This window comes from Protopterus annectens, chromosome 5.part1, assembly GCF_019279795.1.
Source record: "Protopterus annectens isolate FY-2018-M chromosome 5.part1, PAN1.0, whole genome shotgun sequence".
Taxonomy (NCBI): Eukaryota; Metazoa; Chordata; order Ceratodontiformes; family Protopteridae; genus Protopterus; species Protopterus annectens.
Window position 1 is genome coordinate 633870507 of NC_056736.1, and position 23869 is coordinate 633894375.

General features: G+C 36.3%; 1 protein-coding gene across 3 annotated transcripts in view; it reads left to right on the forward strand.

Moving 5' to 3' along the window:
- Nucleotides 1-23869, forward strand: part of KATNAL1 (katanin catalytic subunit A1 like 1) — a 928864-nt gene that overhangs the window by 562238 nt on the left and 342757 nt on the right. For all 3 annotated transcript variants that reach the window (XM_044073252.1, XM_044073251.1, XM_044073253.1), the window contains one exon: nucleotides 22046-22151. In XM_044073252.1, coding sequence (XP_043929187.1) covers nucleotides 22046-22151 — 106 coding nt within the window. The remainder of the gene's footprint in view (nucleotides 1-22045; nucleotides 22152-23869) is intronic.

Consider the following 23869-nt stretch of genomic DNA (forward strand, 5'->3'; position numbering starts at 1 on the left):
CCATTTTCTAGTAACTACTTTTTTTGGCAGCCACCAGAGTTAAATTTAGCAAGGCCTTACTATGTGTAGGCAATTCAGATCTTGTATCCCAGCTCAAAAAAAATAATTTCCTTAGCTCAATACATTTGCTAACTCAATATTTCTGACAGAGTACTCTGTAGGAAAGTTTTGAAGTCTGCAAACTCATTACACTACCAAAACATATGTTGCCAGTTATCTCTTCCCCATCACACCTCCAACATTTGCTGGCTACCTGAAGAAAAATTCTTTAGAGTCTGCATGGGGTGCAAAAATACCTATGCAAATGCTTCCAAGCAAAAATCCTATATCCTGTAGACTTTGTTGCAAACTTGGGAGCTATACAGTACATATGTCCTCCCATTGTTTCCTTCTGAATTGCTTATCAAATGTCTTCAATCTTTACTAACCTCCTCTGATTGATTCCTATAGTCAGCATGCAATATTTTATATACTCTACTAATTATCCCCTTGTTTAACAGCAGCTTCTGTTCTAGATTCAACTAAAAACTCTACCGGGGTAGGTCTTTCTCTTAGGATTCCACTGTCCCTTTCTCTTTCCCCATACTCTAATATCAATCCTTGATAAAAAAGGCAATCTCTAGCCTGCAGTTCAAATGTCTTCTTGACCTCTTCCTAATTTTTAGCTTTCCATCTCAAGTAATTTGTTCCCAATACCATTGTTCCTTTGCAAGTTTTTTTGCAATAAATTCCAGCCCCCTCTTACTATTTTCTGTATCCTAATTAGTCATCCCTATCGGCAAAATCTCGTCTCTCCATTCTCATATCAGCTTGGTTCTTAGAATACTTTCTCCTACTTTATGAATACAATATTCTATATGACTGTTGTATTCTCCTTATGGATCTGCATCCAAAATCTCACTCTTTCCTTATTTCTTCAATTTCTTTCTGTTTCATTATCATGCCTTTCCACTTTGAATTATAGCATTCTTTTTGTGTTATGTATACATTAACTGTGTAGCTTTGAGATCCCTTCAAATCAGGTAATCCTAAACCACCTTGTTCTGTTGGAAGGATCAGTTTATTCAGCTTGACCCTTGCTCTCTTTCCCTCCCAGATAAATTCCTTCAACTCTTTATTAATCATTGTCCACAACTTCTCCTCTGGTTGTTAAAAATATGCCTGACCTATATAAAAATTAAAGGAACTAAAAACATTTTCACTGCTTGTATCTTAGTTTTCATATCCATAAACAAAAGTTTCCAGTGCCTCAGTTTTTGTATTATCTTGTCTTTGGCCTCTTTCTCCAATATCCTTAGTGCTATAACAGAATCCATTTTAATCCATATGTCTAAATACTTAATTTTATAATGTCCCTATAAATATTGGTATTGTTGTAACAGTTCATATCATGGTACATAGTTCACAGCTATAGCCTTTGTTTTATCTTCATTAATTTTATATCCCCAAAAGACTTGACATGTTCAGCAACACTGAGATGTCCTTTTCTGGTTTTATCAGGTACAAAATAATATATTTTGCAAATAAAACTAGCTTTTCTTGAGTACCATACCAATTATATCCATGAATTTCTGTGTCCCTTACTTTTTTTACCATTGTCTAAATATTTATTTATTTTTTATTTAACATTTGCTTATTGGGAAAGTCTAACTGGGACAGAGCCCATTTTTCAGCAGTGGCCTGGGGAGAAATGCTCCAGAAGCATGTCTTTGGAATGTGGGAGGAAACCGGAGCACCCAGAGGAAACCCACACGAATACAGGAAGTACATGCAGACTCCGCACAGAAGGTACATTAGCCAAGAATCGAACCAGAGAACCTTTTGCTGTGAGGCGACAACACTAACTTCTGCACCACTGTTCTGCCTTATATGTAACACAGTAGCACAGAGGAAGGAGGACACCTTTCCTTGGTTCTTCTGTTCAGATACATCTTGTGTGAAAGGAACCTTTCCACTTAAATTTTTGCATCTGATCCCTCATATGTCCCCCTAATTAACCTTATTATATATATATATATATATATATATATATATATATATATATATCAGGGTGAGCAAATATTTCCATTGCCTTACTCATAAAATTCCAGTTTACTCTGTTGTATGTTTTCTCTGGATCAAGACCTACCAACGACAGCAGTAGTTTCATGCACTCTTCTTCACTCTGGATTATCTTTGCTCTATTAATGTTGTCAAATGTTTGCCTCCCCTCCACAAAACCTTATTGATCCATATATATCAATTTTGGCCATTATTTTAGCTGTTATACCCAATAACACTTTATAGTCCAACCGTTCACAACCCCTTTTTCCCATTTTTTAACAAATGAACAGTGACAGTCATCTAGAGCCAAGGTTTACACCACTAGATGGCTAGCCCTGCTATGGAAACACTTTATAATCATGGTTTAAAATTGAAATGGGCCTATATGAAGGTGGGTCTGATGGGTCTTTCAATCTTTATTACAGCCACTATAGCTTTCTTCCATGATGCTGGTGCTCCCTTCCTTTTAAAACACTGTTAAAACCTTCCAGATCTTTATCACTTTCATCCCTCTTGGCTTCCAGAAATCCACGGGAATAACATTTATACCCAGAGACTTTCCTGCAGATTGATTATATGTCACCATTTTTATCTCCTCTCCTCCTATCTTAACTGTTAATTGTTGTGCCTCATCTACCTCCAACCTTGGCATAATTATGTCTTCAATAAATATTTCCATTTGTCCTCTTTCTTGATTTCCACATTTCTCTGCTTTACACATATTTTCATAACATTTCTGAAATATCTCTAATACCACTGCAGAATCTCTGGTTGTTTTTCTTGTCATAGGCTCCAAAGTTTGTCAACAGCCCTTTCAACTTTTTGTTGCATAAGTCGTTGTCCAAAAAAGATTTTTGTGCTCTGCAGATATTATCAGAAAGCAGTTGTTTAACAGCAGCCTTTCTACATTCTGTTGCCTAAGTTATTGTGCTAAAAAATTTTATGTTCTGGAGTTATCAAAGAAAGTTGCTTAACAAAAGTCTTTGTAAACTAATGCATATTATTCAGATTACTCACTTGTTTTCTCGTTAGTACTCTGCAGTTGCTCCACTTCTAGTTCTGTGAGATTCCTCTTATTCTGCAATACTTTAACCTTTCTCACCTTTGTTAGGCTGATATTTTATACAATTGTTTCTTGACATTTCCATTTGAACCTATGTCACACTTTACAAAACTTTTTGTTTTAATGAAAGCCCCCAAAAAACATACCCACAGTACACCTCCATACCCTATTAACTTAAGACAAGCACACAGAACTATGTACATCTTCAAGTAATGAAGTTTAACCCTCCGGATAGGAACTGTTTTCCCAAATCGACAGCTGCACACAGTCATTGCCTCTCCTAAAATTAAGGTTATCTATGCTAAGATGCACATCACTGCCTATGCTCTTACAGTAATTGCTGTCTGTTCTTGTCTTATCATTATCCCCTCAATCAGATGTGAAAAACAACATGCATTCTTTTAAAAAAGATTAAAGTTTATCTTTAAAAAGTGCTCTGGTTTTTATTGCTTACACCTGTAGTCAGCTTTTCTCCATGGAAACATGAGAACAAAATGTACAGCTGCCCTCAGCTGCAGACTTCTCAACTCATACTGAACATTTATTTGCTAAAGGAAAACATTTTGTTACAGTCAGTGTTTTCTTATTTACTTCCTTACACAAAAAACGTGTTATTAAATTAAGCCAGGGGCTTTAATCCAGACATTCACCTGTGCAAAAGTAAGAGAAAATGTTTCAACTCTCTATATATTATAATCTGTGCACTTTTACACTCCATCCCCCACCTCAGCAACCCAAGATTACAACATAATTAACTTAAACATGCTTTTGTCCAGCCTTTCTTCTCTTTTTACAGTGTAATGTCTATATTCTTTAAAACTAAAAAAGAAGAAAATAAGGTACTTGTTTACTTTAGTATTTTTATCCCATAAAACAATAACTGAAAATGATTTACTATATAACATGCAATTTATATTATGAAATAGTTTATACAAATACTGTTAAGAACTTTTTTTTTTTACTTAGTTACTTTATCCCTCTTTCTTTTAGTGCCCTTCTTTTAGGGTATTAGACTTTTAGTCCCCCACAAGTTTAAGAAAGTCAACAAAAGTTCAATCCTTTCACTTTTTCTTGTAAATGCATATTTCACAAATGTGATTCATGCTTTATAATCTCACATTTATTCACCAGTTTCAGTGTTGCTGGTCTTATTCCTGTTCATCTCCATCTCCCAACCCCACTTCATATCCAGGGTACTCCTAATTCTTCTAGTCATCTTCTCTGATTTTTTTTCTGTTTCTCAATCATTTTCTTTGGAAAAGGTTTAATTGGCAAAGCCTCTCTATAAGTTTTTTTTATCAGAAGAATGACCATCAGAACCCCTTCTGTCTGTTGTCTCACTTTGTATTGGACAAACTTTTGTATTTTCTCCTTAGCCTAGTATGCATCAAAAACAATTTTAATCCTCAAGAGAAAATATTCTGAAGACAGCTAGATACAGCAGCTTGAATCTCATATCTGCCTCTCAACATTCCCTGGTCGCTGGGGTAAATGTGCTTCTCTTTTGCCAAGGGTACAGTGAATAATCTTTTTCCACAATCACTCTACTGTCTCCCAGTTTTAATACTTTACCCTTCTGCTACAGTTTTGTCAGGATCAATTCTTTCTGCTGGTAAGATTGCATCTTTACTAATACAGGTCTTGGCTGCTTTCTCATGGCCAGGTTTGGAGCATACAGTTGATATGCCCTTTCAGTTAATAATACTAGTCCATTTGCTTATTTATGTTTTCAGAAATTAATACAAGCTGTTTCTCCCAGTTTCTCTGGTACAGTAGAAAACCTCAGGTTTTCCCTGTGTACCCTGTCTTCTAACTCTACCATTTTTTTGAAACTGCTCTTTTTGAGCAGTTTCCTAGTCTGCCAGCCTTTTCTTCATTTTGACCTCTGATTTTTTTAGTTCTATCAGTTCATCTGAATAGTTGTTAAGGCTTCTTCCATTTTTCCAGCCTTTTTTAGAGTTGATATATTCCTTCAGTGTTTCTTTTATTTTAATCAGCTCTGAGCGCATTTGATTTATTTTTTCTTCTAGATTACTAGACGACATGTCTTGCATTAAAGTTGGAGCTTCAACTGCTTTTTGCTGAACAGTTGCAGGTTTCTTCCCAGTCAATTTTTTCTCTTCATTTTTTCAAGTTGATTTTCTTTCAGGCTCTGTAAGTTTCTTCTTTTTATGGCATCCAGACAATGTACATAATAGCCAGTAACCGAATTTGCTAAAACTGCCCGTATCTCTCAATTTCTTTTTTCACTGAGGGAGAGCCGCAAATAAGCTGTTGATCAGTGTGCAGCCATCTTGGAAGTTACAGTTAAATCCCATTAACCACTTTATTCCTCAAAACTGCACATCACCATTTCTACTACTACACACTATCATATATGATGTACATCATATTGATCACTGCTGCAGTAGCTTTATATGGGCTATATCCTGTATAGGATATACACTGGCCAACTTGCAAAGTTCACAGTACCGTCCTCATGGCCAAACCATCAGCCAGCTTGAACTGAGCTAATTAAAAAGCCAAGTTTGTGTGCCAAGCCAGTCAGAGTTTTTCTGCTGCTGAAGAGTAAGCTCATCTGAGGCTTTCAAGGATCAACAGTTGATTTGTGTTTTTCCTTTGCTGGTCAGATAAGTTCCTTTTGAGGAAAAAAAAACTTACATTAAAAAGTGTTTCATTAATAGTTTCCTGTTCAGGAAAGTTATTTTAAAGTTAGGTCTTTACGTTTAATGGACTCTCATGAGATTGTATTGCACTTTTAAATTAGAGTGCTATTTTCCTGGCAGTTAAAAAGTTATTTAAAGAAGCATTTTTCTGTGGAGAAATTGTGTTTATTTTACTTTTTGGGACTGGTAGAATGTTTAAAGTACTTTTCCCTGTATTTTTGTGTGATTAAAGTAATGTTTAAAGACGTTTAAGTCTTACTGGCTTTTGCTGCTTGATTTTCTTTGGGGAAGGAGAGAGCATTTTCTTCTTGACCATGGAACAAACTGATAGTCCTATGGTCAATTCTTCTTCCAGCCGCAAAAAGAAAAAGTTAAACAAAGAACATTTGCCACCACAATTAGCAATTTGCCTCAGACACAGGTGGGTGACTCTGCTGTGGCCATTTGTTGTATCTCAGACCTTTCATCTTTTACTCTTATTCCATCTAGTGTAGCATCCACAGCCACTATGGACCAAAGGTTAGTCATGTCCTCTGCAGATAATGGGGTTCTGTCTATGGGCAAGGGGGAGCCACTCTTGTTGGTCCTAGGAGAGGGAGCAGGAAAGGCTTCCATATTTTGTCAGAATGTTGTGCCTATCCCTGGGGGAGCTGCAACTGGCATTAATAACACTGTTTCCCCCATTTTTCCTGTCAAAAAGAAACATAAAACTAAACATGTATCTACTCCTCAAATTTCCTTAAGCAGAAGTAGTTTAACTCAAGTTTTTGGTCCTTCTTCTAAGGTAGTTTCTGGGAAAAGAAACAAGGATACATCTTAACCTGAAGGGATTTGAATCTAGACAGGAAGATAAAGGAACAGAAACATGGTTTACTCCTCAGATTTCTGATTCAGACTCATAGGAGAGCTCAGTTTCTTATTCTCACTTGGGGGGGGGGTCTCTTTCTCTGATGCTGTTTCCAGAATGTGCCACTGTTTTCAGCAGGAGAACACTGGGATTTCTCTGTCTCTCAGAAACACAATGAGCTGTTACAAAAGGGATTTCCAGAACTTTTACCCATCCCTCTAATTCTGTCAGCTTTGGAGGATGTGTATTACTGCCTGCAATTATCTTGATAGTCAGAGTGTTCCCCATAGAAAGACAGATAGGATGTATAAAGTTCCTTAGTCTTTTAAGTTTTTATACACTCTTCCCAAACCTATCCCAGAAGCTAATGCTTTAATTAATCTTACTGCTTATAAGCATTAAATTAATTTCAATCCTACTCTTTCTGGTAAAGATGGGAAGATAATTGATAAGAATGGGAAAATGTGTATGTGTCTACAATTTTGTTTTTAAGATTTTTGAATTTTCAGGTTCATATGTTAAAGTTTGTTCTGCCTCATTGTAAAAGTATGAGGAATGATTTGCCTGAAGTTTCTTTTTGTGAAGAACAATTTTCTTTAAATAATTTAGTTTCTTCAGTTGTACATGTCAATCTTCATTGTTTGCAGTGTGTGTATGACTCAGATGATACTTCTTCCAGGGCTATGACCACTGGTACCATTTTGAGGAAGTTTGCCTGGCTGTACTCTTAGATGATAAAAATGAGATTTTCAAAAAGAGAAATCTGTGGTATCCCACGAAGTTCAAAACAAACCAAGAAGAAACTTTGCAGTGTGGAGGGTGTGATGCACTTAGTTCACTTAATAAAAAAATGAATTGTAAAATACGTGCTACAAAAAAATTAAATAGAAAATAGGTAGTCTACAGTTGAGTTAAAAATGGAATACCCTTAGAGATGTTTGCCAAAATAGAGGAGGAGAGGATTATATAAGATAAGGAGAAGGAGACCAAATCAAGGATGCAGAGCAATTATTCCAATGGGAGCCATTCAAAGAGGCAAAAGAGAAGGAGAAACAAAATGAAGGAGTTATGATTATAGCCATCCAGTTGGGAGGGTTGCAGGTTGATATATCAGAAGATTTAGTAGAACAAAGAGAGCCATATACAGGGAAGGAAATATTGTGGGGTGAAAATGGGGTGAAGTGAAGGAGATAATACATAAAGAAGGACAGAAATTAAAGAAAAGATCATTTGTAGAAGTAGAGAACAAAAACAAAATAAAAGGGAGGGAAAGAAGATAGAAGAATCAGAAAGGAAGAAGTATGTGGTGAGAATTCAGAGTAAGAAAGAATGGACAGGTATTAAGTATGGTACAAAATTTTTGTGTCTTTAGAAATAAAAGCACAAAAGGTAAGAGTTTTTATTTTAATTTAAAAAGAGACTTATTGTGACATGGCATTTTCTTTGGTACTGCTGAATTTTTAGAGTCCTTTCTTGGAGAAATTTGAAAAGAAAAAATAAATATATCAGTGGAATAAATATGTTGTAAAGACTTTTTTTGAGAAATGCAAAAAAAAAAAGTTAACACACAATTTCGGACAGAAACTGAAAGAAAGACTGTTAAAAAAGCACGTATTAAAGAACTTCCATAATGGAGTAAAAGACATTTCCAAAATTATTGATAACAGAGGACCTTAGACAGAGTCTTGGGACTGTAATGTGATTTTGAAATTGGAAAAAGGCAAAATTGTACACATTCCAAGCATGATTAATGTTGATGGTTGTAGGACTGTGGTTAAATATTGGGGACAATTAAGAACATGTTTCTACAGTGGGAAGGAGCGATATTTTGTAAATAACTCTCATACAAAGAGATGTTACTTATGTGGTGAAACTGGACATGATGCTAAAATTGTGAAAAAAACATGTTATAAATGTAAGTAAATAGAACATGCATGGCTCTATTGTAAGAAGGAGAAAACATTAGTATGTGATGTAGGAAAAATATAGAAGATGTAAATGAAAAAGAACAATTGCAACAAGAGGGATGACAAAAGAGATTAAGAGAAAACAGTGATACATACCAAGAGGAAAATATGGATAATACATGAAAAAATGGAAGGGGAAAGGGAACGCAGGACAGAAGTTAGTGATGGAGAAGAAATGAATTGGAAAATGGTTAAAAAGAAAAGTTCAATCAGGAAAAGAATTAAAGATAGAAGAAGAAAATTTCAGGCTTTAGGAAACAAAGTAAAAAGGAAAGGAAACAGCTAAATAAACAATGTTATTGTAAAGAGAAGGGCAACAGATTACCTTAATATTTTATTTATTAATGTTAACAGTATAAAGAATGTAATAAGGAGAATAGGAGTGATAGAATGGTGCAATATGTGTGAGGTAGATTTGATAATACTGGAGCATATTAGGCTTTTAAATAAAGAAGACGGAGAACAGACTGAAATGTTATGGTCAGAGGGCATACAATGGAACTTGAATAATGAAAACTATTCAGGGATTGCTATATTATATAGGAAGGAATACAAATTTTGGACTATAGTTAAATTAGGGAGATTAATGGGAGTGGACTTTAGACGGGAAAGGAAAGTGTATAGATTAATAGCAGTATATGCATATGTGATATGTAAAGAAAGGGAAAATTATTTCAGAAGATATTAGATTATGTTATATTAAATATGGATAGAATAATAACAGAAAATTTTAATTGTGATATAAGACATAAAAAGAAAAATATAGATCAGATAAGAAAGTAATAGAATAAATAATAAACTGTGGAAATTTAGAGTTATGAAGTTTGAATAAAAACGCATATCTATGAAGAAAATTAAAAACAGGGATAGATTATTTTTATCTTAAAATATGAGAACAGTGATAGAAGAAGCAGTAGAAATAGTTTTTTTTTCTGATCATTTAACAATATGGATTGAAATAGATGAAACTAAGGAACAGATAAAAACAGGAAAAGGAATTAATGAAAAGGAGTGAAATGAAAAATGTCAAGAGATTATAACAGAATTATGGAAAGATCGTTTGACAGTGAGATATTTCTACAAAAATGTTGAGAATGGTGGATAACGTTTAAAGAAAAATATAAAAGAATTAATTTAATATGGGAAAACAGGAAAAGACATAAAGACAAAAAGGGAATATAGAGACATACAAAAAGCTTCTCTATATAGTCTTGATAGGAATGAAATATTTTAGAAAAGAAGAAGAGATTTACCAAAAGAATCAAGAGAAAATTGAAGATTTATTATATAAGCAAAAATATTTTCTGCAAGGAAAAAAGGAAGAAGTATCACCACATCTAAGCAGAAGAGTAAAAGAAGACAGTGGTATAATGAGAGAAATGAAAAAGGAAAAATTTGAAAGAAAACTGTCAAATATAATGACTATCGTAGTGAAGTATGTGAAAGAGATCATAAAAAAAGAAACAAAAAAAAGGCAGTGAAGGTAAAGAAGTTTACAGATGGAACAAATAAATGGAAAAACAAATTATAATAACAGAATTAGAAAAGGTAATGAAGGCAATACATGTAAGTTCAGCAGCAGGACCAAATGGTATAGGACAGGAGTCTGCAACCTATGGCTCTGGAGCAGCATGCGGCTCTTCCATACCTCTGCAGTGGCTCCCTGAAGCTTTGAAAAATAATGGCCACTCTGCAGCACGACACATACACACACACTGAGAGCAATCAAGTGATGGATTTTAAATATTGCTCTTATAAACTTATAAACTTGCTAGAATAACATGGTTTCTTTTACCACGCATTCCACACACACTGAGAGTGATTGAGCAATTCCTTGGCAGCATCAGAATCTCCTGAAAGATTCCCTACCTCTCCACCATACCTCTGAAACTCTTAACCACAAGAAATCTGGAAACAGCCACAAATAAAGGGTGAACAAAGGAAGAAAAATAGGGGCAGATTTTAAATATTGCTCTTATAAACTTATAAACTTGCTTGATTAACACTGTTTCTGTTAACATGCATTTTCGACACACACACACACACACACACACACACACACACACACACACACACACACACACTGACAGCAATTGAGCGACCCCAATAAAAATCTCAACAAAGGAACAAAAACAGGGACGGAGTTTAAATGTTGCTCTTGTAAACTTAGTTCTTTTATATATAGTATAATAACTATATATAAAACTTAATACTCTGTGTTATCTTCATTTTATGGGTCAAATATGTTTTGTGGCTCCAGATGAATTTTATTTGGTAGGAGAAAGGCCAAAACAGCTCTTTTGATAGTGAAGATTGCAGATCCCTGGTATAGGATATTTAATGTATAACAATTTAATGCATAGCAAAAATTAATTTTGACAAAGATATTTAATCAATGGCTAAATTAAGGTATCAGTTATGAAGAAATCTTTAGCGGTCTTATGAAATTTATATGGAAGAAAGGGGAAATGAATGAAATTAAAAATTGGAGGCCAGTAATGTTGAATAATAATGATTATAAATTATTTATGAAAATAATACAAAAAAGGTTAGAATATAAATTGAATTATATAAATGAATAAGTTATTTATTACTGATAATTAGAGAAATAGTGGTTAACATTAACAATGGAAACAAATGATGTAAAACTACAGGTGACTGATATCAATAGAACATTTAAATGGAGTATGATATTGTATGGAAAATAATGGCAGAATATAATTTTAGTATAAAGATAAAGAAAGTATGTGAATCAGTATATAAAAAATACTAAAATCAGAGTTTTAGTAAATGGCTGGTTAAGTAAACAACTAGAGAATGAATAGAGTATAAAACAAGGATAACTAATGAGTAGTATATTATTTGTAATGGTTATGGATAGTATAATAAAAGGATTAAATGAAAAAATGGAAAAATTAAATACGTACAGGAAATTATAGTGATATATCCCATTATTATGTCTTATGTTGATATTAACAACTAAAAATTAAGAAACGAAGATGGTAATTATAAACGTGAATGATAGATTGCAAGAAGTTGGACTAAAAATAAAGAAAAATGTAATGGTTTTGGAAATGGAAGGAATACCATTTGAAAAGAAAAAGATATCAGTACTAGGAACTGATTTTTGGAGACTATGATATGATGAAGGAACAATGGGAGTAAATTTTGAAACATCTAAAAGGACTTAGTGTTATGTAGAATATAGATTGTCATTCGATAAAAAGTAAATAACTAGTACATATATGATACTGAGAGAATTGGAGAACAGTTTATTGGAATTACATCCCAATTTATCTGTGGGGGTGCATATTAAATCTAGTCAAAAGAGGTATATTATAGATGGTAAAGGAGGAAGGGTGTTTAGGTTTACTTAATCTGATAGTGTACAGAGCCTCATTAAATGTATATATGGGATTAGAATGGATAAATGGAAAAAAGAATAAGTTGGTGGTAAGTATATTTAAAGAAAAATATAAAAGAGAATGTGGTATAATAAAACTGAATAAAATAAAAGGGAGAGAGAATGGAGAAATGAGGATATAAGAATGTCTCAAGGAAAAAATTAAATTGTGGAAATTAAAGATAGAAGGAATACAGGTAAATAGAAAATATAGTATAAAAACATCATGTTGCAAAATTATTGTGTGAATCCATGAGAACATTTAACAGAAATAAAAGTAAAAGCTATACAGCAAAGAAAAGAAATAAGTACTGTATGAAGAATATTGTATTTTCATATTTCTTATGGATGTTGCAACTTAATAAGTTGCACTAAAGGGATATATGCCTTAGAAAAATAAATGAAAGGTTTTGCCTTTTTTGTTGAGAGTTAGACACAACAGAACATATTTTCTTAACATGTAAAAGGGTTAAAAAGAATTTAAAAGATTATGGGAAAAATAATAGAAAATAAAATAGTTAAAGAATTACAAGATTGTAATCATGTAAATATTGATATGATTAGATATGCTTTTTATGTGAAACATAGTAAAAGATATGTTGATAAAACTAAACTAAATGATTTGCATAAAAATATTTTGTATTATATGGACAATTTGGAATGAAAGACTGAGATTATGTTAAATGAAAAGTGTATATTACAAAGCATGAAAAGGAAAATTAAGTGGTGGTTGAGGAAAAAAGAGTGGGGGCGGTCTGTACATATGTAAAGAGTTGTAAATAATGAAGGAATATATAATGATTAATGTAAGTCCTTTGTAAATATGTAAATTGTTGTACAAATAAAGAGCCCCCTACTCTTTTCAGTAGGTGCTGTGGGATCTTAGCCACCTAAATTATCACCAACTCAAGTAGCTGGGACTTCAGTTTAATTTCTCATCTGGAAGACAACATAATCAGGAGTACAGCACCCTCCTAATGCTATGCTACAGTGTTAGCAATGCAGTCATTTGAATGGCAGTAGAATCGGCAGCCTTGTGGTCTTCCAGCACCAAAGGCTAATGTGCTACCTATTGAGTTTTGACATTACTAAATGCTTGACTATATTCTAATTCAATCTTCTTTTTAACAGTTTTATATTTATTTAGTTACATTTTCTTGAGTGGGTTGGACCTGCTAGGCTGAACCCATTTCTAGATGGGATCTGGAAGAAAAAAATAGGAAGAGTGTTAAAATGTAGAAAGTTCATCATTTACAAAAAAAAATTTACAAGAAAAACAGTTTATTACAGGAGCTAGTACAGGAGTTTATTGTAAAATAGTGAGTGTGCAAGTCGATGGTCCAAAAATAAGGCTAAGTGGGTCTATATTGCAAGCTCGAAAGCCCTAATAACCGAATACAAAAACACTGACACATATTCCGCGAATCGTGAATACACTGAATGCCCTAAACCACAAAATTCAAAAGCTCAAACCGTCATACTTGTCCCACCCCACCACCCGCTACATACTACCTACCCAAACAAACTAAACAAACACATACATACACCAACCAAAACCCTACTTCTAACCCTAAACTAAACCCTACTTCTAACCCTACACTACTTCTTGCATATACCACCATCTATTTACTTACCTTAACCCGCACCCTAACCCTAACTTTCGCACATTTACCTAAACAAGCTATACCAAAACAAAGTAAATAATCCACACACATACACGTAACAAAACCCTACATCTAACCCTACACTAAATCTCACATTCATTACCATCTATGCACTTACCTTAACCCGCACCCTAACCCTAAGGTCCGTAACTATCGCACACTTATCTTACGGAGCTATACCACGGAAGGGCCAACCATGATGATTCGACGTTTCGGATTTTGAGCTTCAGGACGATCGATGTTTACGTGGTTCGATGGAGACGTGTTGGCGTTTATGTATTCGGGTAAGTGCGTCTTCGAGGATGTAATAAGGAACCGGCTAAGTAATAGGTTGACGATAAAGGAAAGGGTTTAGTGTTTAAAACAGCTGTAGCTGTACCCCATTGTAACAACTGTAGGACAAACCCCAGAAATAAACAACCATGATATCAACAAGCTTTATAATAAAAGGAAAAATATTTTGACCAAAATTACGAAAAGTAATTCCCTGAATGTTAGAACCCTTGTCACTGAAATAAATAACTTAGGAGGGCAATAAAATACACCAAAGCCAAGTTTGAGGTTAAAATAACTATCCAAACCAAAAAGAATCATAAAATATTTTTAGATTGGCTCGTAATCTCAAAAGTACAGCAATGCACTGAGCTGACTGAGCTGATTATGAATAATGTTAATTATACTGAGGCTAAAGATATAGTGAACCTGCTCGCCAATAAATTTACCTCTAATTTTACCCCCCTCTCCCCTTCATCTGTCCATCAAGATATACCTGAAACTGGCTTCCCTTCAGCTACCACACATGACCAAGTCGTAAAGGGTCTATATTACAACATCGAAGTCTTAAAACTTTGAATGTTATAATATTGACCCCAATTCAGCGAACGTTTAAAATAGCGAAGCTGCAGAACACTGAATATTTTTCTAGGGAAAGTGTTCGGTGGGCCGTTTCTGCGGCTTTGCTATTTCCTCGACTGTGGTGCGAAGGTGACGGACTGGCTTAAGGTAAGTGTGTGAACGGACCGAGGTAAGGTGAGTGTGTGATAGTTAGGGACCTTAGGGTTAGGGAGCAGGTAAGGTGAGTGTGCGATAGTTAGGGACCTTAGGGTTAGGGAGCGGATAAGGTGAGTGTGCGTTAGTTAGGGACCTTAGGTTTGGGTTAAGGTAAGTGGATAGTTAGTAGTGTATGTATGGTTTAGTGTAGGGTTCTGTGAAGTGTGTATGTGTGGATTATGTATTTTGGTGTGCTTGTGCTGTGTGTGTGTGTATTCTCGGAACAGCAAATTTTTTCCCTTGGAAACAATTTGCTGTTCTGAGCGTTCGAGTATATCACATTTTGAGATTCCAAGGTCGAGCTTATGGTATTCGACATTTTGGAATTTCGATAACGTAATATAGACCCATCGTAAAAGTTCTATCAGAAACTCCTGACATTATCCCTTGATGCATCTTAAATAGCATGAGGCATGGTTTAGTTACACTCCTAATCACACAGTTCAATGTCAGCCACTGTACAGATGTCAGCCACTGTACAGATTTTGTAACAAGTGAATAGAAAACAGCAACAGACATTCCCCTGCATAAGGGAGGATCTTCCACAGACCCAGGCAATTACAGACCCATAAGTCTGAACAACTTCATTGCAATGTGATAGAAAGACTTATCATGGAACTAATTAATCAGAACATAGGGAATCTCCAATCATGCACCCATCTCAGTTTGGATTCATCAGGGGCAGGCATGCAGGTGATGTTTAGTCAGCCTGATGTTTTTTTTTTTTTGTTTCTGAAAAAGGTCACCAGAGCAATGAATGCAGGCAAAATGGTACATAGTGCATACCATGACCTGGCCAAAGCTTTTGACACAGTTCCCCACTTAAGATAGTAGAAAAGTTAAATAAACCCCTGTGTCACCCATTGGCTTTCCAGCTGGCTTACAGATGGGAGACAGGAAATCAAAATAGGGGAAATTACCTCCACAAAGAGATCAGTCACCAGTGGAGTCTCCCATGGTTCTGTGCTGGGACCTCTGTCTCACCTGTTTGACATCTACTTTTCTGAAGTAAAAGCCAATACCAAAGGGTTCTGGCTGACTAAGTTTGCATATGACTGCAAGCTAGGAGTAGTCCTTGAGTCCCCAAATGGCTTAGCCACCCTGCAAGAAGGTTTGTCCCAAATAATTAAGTAGTGCCAAAATCATGGACTGAAACTAAATGTCAAAAAATGCATTATTGTATTCTTTGGAAAGTCATCTACTCCAGGGAACTACCACACTGGTAATATGACCCTAAGATCTGACCCAGCTGTTTGGGATTTGGAAAGTTAGGTGGACAGTGAGACCTACCTTTTGACTACCATGTCTACATTGTTATAAGAAAGTCCTTCTATACTGCACAGCTTATAAACAAAGGGATTTTGTCTAGATCTAGGAATGTCATTGTCCCCCTTTACTCAACCCTCATTGGGCTAGTCATTGAATATAATTCTCCTTTCAGCATGGATCTGTCCAGACACATGCAATAAAAGGATGGAAGACCAAACCAAAGCCTAAACAACATGTTCTTTCACGCATGAATAATCATGCTTTATTCCCTGACATTTTCTATCCATTTATCATCTGTTTCTCCTGTAGAATCAGTGTGTCCCAGTCTGGCAAGCCCATTTCCACATGCGGAAAACTCCCTGGCATGTATAAAATTGTTGGACCCAGCACCTACAGTGCTGGCCTTTTGCAGACAAGATTTACAGTGGTGGAAAACACAACTGAATAATAAACCTATGTCTTCTACTCAAATACAAACTAGTAACCAAATGTAGAGACCCAGTGACAGTTAAAGCAGCAAAAACAACTCCGTTTATTGAACAATGCTGTGCCAATTCAGTAAAAACAGCAAACCAGTAAAACCAAAAGGTTAAACGCTTTCATCCCAAAAGTACATAGGATTTCTTCAGAACAAAGAACTATAGTGACCCCAACCTTAAATTACTTCCACAATCAACCAGTTAAACAATTAATCATTTAAAATAATTAATTAAAATAATTATAAATTAATACTTTTCCATTGTAAACACAAAAATTAATAAATTAATAAATAATCTAAACATAGATGGGTGTTATCCTAAAATATTTTTTAACTTTAAAATGCTGTTAATGCTAACATTTTCATTGATCCCAGGGTATCTTGTGGCATTAAGTCTTAACTGCCACCTGGGTTCACAAATACAGAGATTTTCATCCACAACAAATCCTTGTATATCATGAAAAATTTGTTGCACAGTTAGGAAACCAAACATATGCTCTTTGTTGTCAAATATATGCCTATATAATGCATTAGTCAACTTCTTATTTTTTACATCAGATAAATGTTCGTAAATCTTGTCTGTAAACCATGTACAGGTCTTACCAATATAAAATACAAGACATTGCAAACACTAAGAGGATCAAGGGCCTTAAACAATTACCCTATGAAGCACGACTAAAAAAAGCTCCAGCTCTTCTCAGTCACTTACCATCTGCTCAGAGGTGACCTATGCCTGACCTATAGGGCCATGTCAAACCCTGAACTAATGGACATGCTTCACCTCAAAAAAATGAGATCCCTCAGAACCACTTGTTCTAGCACTTGAACCTATGTACAACAATAAACAGGACAAGCTGGAGGGATAGATTCCTGTCCCAGCGACTCCCCTCACTCTGGAATAGAATCCCAATCCATAGTCGACAGAGCTCCTCTCTGACCCTCTTCAAGAGAAACCTTGATGAGTGGTGGGTAATCGTAAGTTCTACCCTGGGATCACTTCAGGAGCCCTGTTAACAAAGGCCCAGGTTACTAATCTAATGGGGAGGCGAAAGCCATCACTCTGTGGCTAGGCTTATAAATGCCCATGGGCAGATAGCCTAGTACTTACCTATGAACCTATGAACCTATTTAGCCATATATACCACATTTTTATTTTGGCAATTGAAATGACCATTGATGAAATTGTCCATACCTATGTCTTCCCTGCTTTCTATCTGTTTCAGTGCAATCTGTCCAGACAGATTCTTTCGACTAAACTTGGGGAGCTGTGTCTATGGGAGTCCTTGTGCAAACCACTTGGAGGCCTAAAGATGCATTGAAGTACATCATTATCAAAGAACTGTTGGCTTTGATCCACTTCTTGAAAGTGCTTCACCACCTATGGGCCTCTATTCCTTTTCTTGTGGTTATGCACAACACCACTGTGATGTGATACCTCAACAAACAAGAGGGCACAAAGTCATACCTTCTGTGCTTGTTGGCAGTGATGGCTTGGAAGCTGGCTTTACAGCATTCCCTGACTCTTCGGTCATTGTACATCCTGTTAGAGCAAAACATTGTGAGAGACAGACATAGTAGATCCAGGGCAGACCAGCACGAGTGGCGGCTCAAGGTAGTAGTGTTTCAGGGTTTAGTCATGGTGCAAGGAACAACTCAAATAGATCTGTTTGCCTCCATTCAAAAGAGGCAGCTAGAGAAATTCTGTTCCAGACATCTTTGCAGCCATGCTTGGAGGACATAAGCATTTTTGTCCCCTTGGTCAAGAATGCTCCTGTATGCGTTTTCACCTTTTCCACTAATTCATAAGTTACTTCTAAATATTCAGAAAGAAATGCCAAAAAGCATCGTGGTAACCTCCAACTGGCCCAGGTAGTCTTGGTTTTCCCTTCTAATGGAACTGACCAAGGGCAATTACCACATATTTCCTCACGGAACTGACCAAGGGCAATTACCACATATTTCCTCACACTCTGGATTTTCTCACACAGTCTGATGGATGATTGGTGCACCACAGTTTGGAACAACTACAAATGACAGGTTGGATTATTCAATCTTGACTTGTTTAGGTACTTGTTTCATGGTGATGTGCAGCAGGTGTTAAGGGAGGCCAGAAAAGCTGTTACTAGAAAATCCTGTGTTTACAAATGGATGAGGTTTTCGAAGTGGTGCCTAAAGGGGAGAAATGGTCCCTTGAAATTAACATCCCTCTGATCTTGAAATATTTCTGTGAACTACTTCAGGATGGCTTATTGTATGCATTCATTAAGGTACATTTAGAGGCCATTTTCACTTTGTCTGCCAGTGGATCCCCTCTTTCTTCTTCTCTTTTGGTAAAACAGTTCATGATAGGAATATTGCATGTAAGATTCCCTTGCAAGCAAAGTCCTCCTTCATAGGATCTCAAGTATTTCCTGGAAAAATTGACCTTGCCACCTTTTAAACCTGAAACTTAGGGTGATCTGAAGCTCTAAATGTGGAAAAACATTTTGCTTATTGCTCGGATGTCTGTAAGATGAGTTTCTGACTTGCAAGGTCTCATGGTGGGGCAACTTTACCTTATTTTGCACAGGGATAGGATTATGTTACACACTAATCCCTCTTTCATGACAAAAGTGGTTTTAGAATTCACTCTCAATCTGCCTATCAACCTCAATGTGTTCTTCACAGAACCTAAGAAAAAAGAATAGAGGATACTTCATACTTTTGATGTGCACCAGCAGCTCAGGTACTACTGTGACAGAATTTAACTCTCCAAGAAGGCTGAGAGTTTTTTATTTCCTACTAAGCAAATCATTGCACATTGGTTGTCCTCTGATATTGTTTTTTGTTACATCTACCATGGCAAGGTGAATGCAGGCAAGGTAAAGATACATTTTACAAGGGCCTTTTCCTCTTCAGTGACATATTGGAAAGGAGAGGACTCTAAAAGTATTCTAGAGGAAGCAACTTGGTCCTCTGTCCATACAATGGATGCAATACATGCTGGATGCCCTTTATAAATCCCGAGTAGGCTTTACTAGGACCATTCTTGAGGGGCTGTTGGATCCTTATCCATCCTCCTTCTGAGTCGGATAAGCTTTGGGAATGTACCCATAAGCCAGTAAGGCAGTGTGTTTGTTAAACATAGTACAGCGGCATAAGTCCCATTTACTGTAACAGTAGATATTCGTAGCTCACACTGCCTTGCAGGTAGTACCCATCCACCATCCCCCTATTTGAATGTGCATAAGTTGGTGTTTGGGTTGCAGAGGAGTGCTGTTCCATGGCTTTTATTGTTATGTGTGTGGTTTGTTTTTGTTAGTGATGGAACAGTAGGTGTTTGCAAAGCTATGTTTCCATCTTCTGTTCTTGCTGGACCCTAGGAAACTGAAAGGGTCTTGTCTGTTAGCCTATAAGGCAGTCCCTGTACTGCCAGGTGATTGGTCCAGCACACTCACAGACAGGCAGTGGGAGGGCCTCTGAGCTTTGATAGACTGCCAGTGATTGGGTAGCAGGGCACTACTACCCATATGCCAGTAAGGCAATGTGTTCTACAAACATCTACAGTTTCAGGTAAATAGGACTTAATCAACTCTACTTTTTTCATTTACTTCTGGCTGCTTCTCCAGCTGTTTGATGCTGTGGAATAATTATAGTAACATATACATTACTGGTGGGCATGAGTCTGAGTCTGCTGTGACTGCACCATCTACTACTGGTCAGTGCAACTGACAGCGCACACATAAGCCAGGTGTCAGTTTTACCAGGTATGCTTATTCTGGCATACCATACTTTTTTGATGTGGTGGGGGCATAAGTTTGTGAAACAATTTTTTTTTTGTTTTGTATACAATTTTTTTTTTGTTTTGTATACAGGAATGTCTTGCACATGTGATATTACCACAACATGCAGGTCTACAATTTTGATGGCTTTTAGAACAATGGTAATTGCATCCCCATCACCCATGAATTTGTTACATTTGCTGCTTCCAGGACTGATATTGCAGCTGTTGCTGTAAAAATGTGAGTCTTTGGCCACAGCTGCAGATTCCCTGCTTACCGCAGCACAAGTCCTGCCTTTCCATTGTTTGGATGAGACTTTAAACACTGGCTTCATATGCCTGAGTTGGTGGTAGCTCGGGTAGATGTAAAAGCTCTCACAATATTTATCAAGAAGAGTAGGGGGAAGTTCCCCAGAGCCTTGGCCAAATTACACATAATTAGTACAAATAACACCTCAGATCTCGTCTGAAAAGAGGCCATTGGCCTAGTAGGATTAATACAGTTGCAAAGTATAAATAAACAATACATTTTGGCAGCAGTGATGTCAGGGGAATGATATGCAGGACCATAGTAACAGTAGGACACATTTTTTTTTTGTGGCTTAACAAAAGAGCATAGCATGTAACCACTGTGTCATTGGCATTAACTGCAGCTGTGTCTGGATGGAGCAACATGCATGGATGGGACAGAGCAGGTGGACACATGAGAGACAAATCCAGTTTTAGTGCTTTGGATTTTGATCAGGAAAATTCCAGTGTGTTGTGTGATGCACCATCTCTACTTTTAGCACTTATGACGCAAGAAGCTGTGACATTTCCACAGCTTGGTCAGTGTCTTGGAACTGCTGCAGCTGTCAGCATTGCTGCTGGTGAGGTTGTAGTGCACCATGTACAATTTTTTTTTTTTGGGGGGGGGGTAAAATGCATATTGACTCGGCTGTGAGGTATGTGGACTCACAAATGCTGTCCATAAACTGATACTAGTGGTGTCATGAATCACTAGAACTCACTCAGCCTGTTTCTGAGACATCATAAAGTAGGTCCTTTCATGGGGTATCAGGCAGTTATGCCTAAGCATGAACTTCTGGAAGATGAGGTGACTGATGTTTGCAGTATTCCAGTAATACCACCCTTTACCCATTGGAAAGCTGCTTTTGCCAGTGTCATAATGGCCATGGATATAAGTATATGAAGACTTGTAGGCTGACCTCTGGTACCTTGTACTTCCATCCTTTTGTAATGGTTGCATAGTATGCTCAGTGTGTGGCAGTCGATTCTGATTTGGATTTGCTAATTGTAGCTGAACATGTCTTTGTGCATGCAAGCAGAGCATGACATGTTACAAATACTACGTTAAAGGTCATGATTATCATGTCAACAGTTACTAATGGATTGCTCTATATTTCATTAAGTTAGACCACACACTTTATTTGGCACTGTCACCACTTATTGGGTCACAGATTGCTGCATTTTAGTATGTAACAGCAGTTTTTTTTTTAATGAATTGCATTACCCCTTGTCATAGTACAGGTTGTTAATTGGTATGAAGTGGGACTGCACAGTTGCATACTTTTTACTGTGATCCTTAGCATGTATTTAACCTTACACCAGGGCTATGCACTACACGCTGTGTTTATGAATCTCATTCTTTATTTAGTGTTGGCTACATGATCGCTGGCATGATTCTGTTAGGAAAAGAAATAATAGACAACTATTTTCTGAGATCACAGTGTTTGTTAAAAAGAATGATGTGTAATACAATCGGTGACTTCCTGCTTAATATATGTTGAATCCTACAACACATTATTTCGTTCTCATTTTCTGTCTCTTTGCAGGGATGACATTGCTGATTTAGAAGAAGCTAAAAGGTTGCTAAGAGAAGCAGTTGTTTTACCTATGTGGATGCCTGATTTTTTTAAAGGAATCAGAAGGCCATGGAAGGTATGAATGTATAATTTGATTGTGAGTGTTTGATTTTTATTATATTTTCTGACTGTATAGACTGAGTTTTTATTTTCATGAGGCTAAATGGCTTTTTTGGAGATAGCAGTCAATAAAATATTGGATAAATGCAAACTGTATGACATGAGTTACTCTCATCTTCATTCTTAGAAAGTGAAAAAACAATTTTTGATTGGCGAGGTTGTAATCAGCACTCATGTTTATCTGAGAATAGATACCCAATAAGTGAAAGTACTCAAACTTTGGCGTATCATAGACTCACATTTTGTGGTCACAGTCAACTATGTAGCCATTGGTATACTGGTGAAGAGAGAAGAAAAAAGTATTTAAAACAGTGCCAGAGAATATTTCTATAACTTAAAATTTTACAGGTGATTTTTAGAATAACTTAATAAATGAAACATCAGAAATTGTAGACTGATAAAAATGGAAACTTCATTAAAGCAGATTTCTCTAACTTTAGCACGGCCATGGAGAAAATAATTTTTTCATCATTGTCTTTTTGTTGATAACCATACAGTAGCATTTTAGTTTAGTTTATATATTTAGTATTTATTATTTAAGTTGATCTTTATTAGCAGTGTCAGTGATGCACCAGAATCACACTTACCTTTGGTGCAGAAGGCTGTGGGTTCTATTCCCACACCAAGTAGATTGATTACTGACTCTGCACTGCAGCATAAGGAGGGGGGAGATGCTGCAGTCTTGAGTGTGCCATCCTTCAGATGAGATATTAAACCAAGGCCCTATCTGCATGAGATGGTTGTAGCTCAGGTAGATGTAAAATATCCCATGGCACCTTTCAAAAAGAGTAAGTGAAGTTCCTTGATGCCCTGGCCAGGTTTCCCCTGGTAGTATAAATACCACCTCAGGTTGCCCTGAAAAGAGGCTGCTGGCATAGTTGAACTAATCTGATCAGCAAATGATAAATAAATATGTTTACCTGTTCTCAAGGTGACTTGGGCACATTGTCTTATTAAAGTAAATTAATCAGAAACAAATAGTGTGCTGCTGGATGCTATGGGTATCTTTCCCAGATCTTTTTCTGAAGAGATTCAAAAATGTGAATAGGAAATAGGAAGATGCAGGGATGGGTACAGTTTTTTTTTCTCAGTTTTCTGATTAGGACTCAGAGGATAGCTCAGTTTCTGATTCTCACTCTGGGATTTCTCTTTCTCTGAGACTGTTATTAGAATGTGCCAGTGTTTTCATTTGGAGAACACTGAGGTTTCTCACTTCCTCAGAAAATACTATGAGTTGTCATAGAAGGATTTTCCAGAACCTGCACCCCATTCCTCCTGTTCTGTCTGCTTCAGAGGATGTGTGTTACTGCCTTCAGTTTTCTTGATAGTCAGCCAGCTGTCCCTAAAAAGGCAGTAAGGCTGTATATATTTCCTTGGTCTTTTACATTTTTATACACTATTCTCAAACCTGACCCAGCAGCTATAGATTTAGTTGATCCTGCTACTGATAAGCATATAGTTAATTCCATGCCTACTCTTTCTGGTAAAGATGGAAAAATTATTAATAGGAATAGGAAAAAGTATATACTTCTGCAGCTTTGAATCAGAATTTTGAATTGTCAGGCTCATACTGTGTGTTAGTTTGTTCCGACAAATTGTGAGAATGTTTTGTCTGCATTTTTTTTACTGTAAGGAATAATCTGCTTTAATTAACTTTAGTCTCAATATAATATA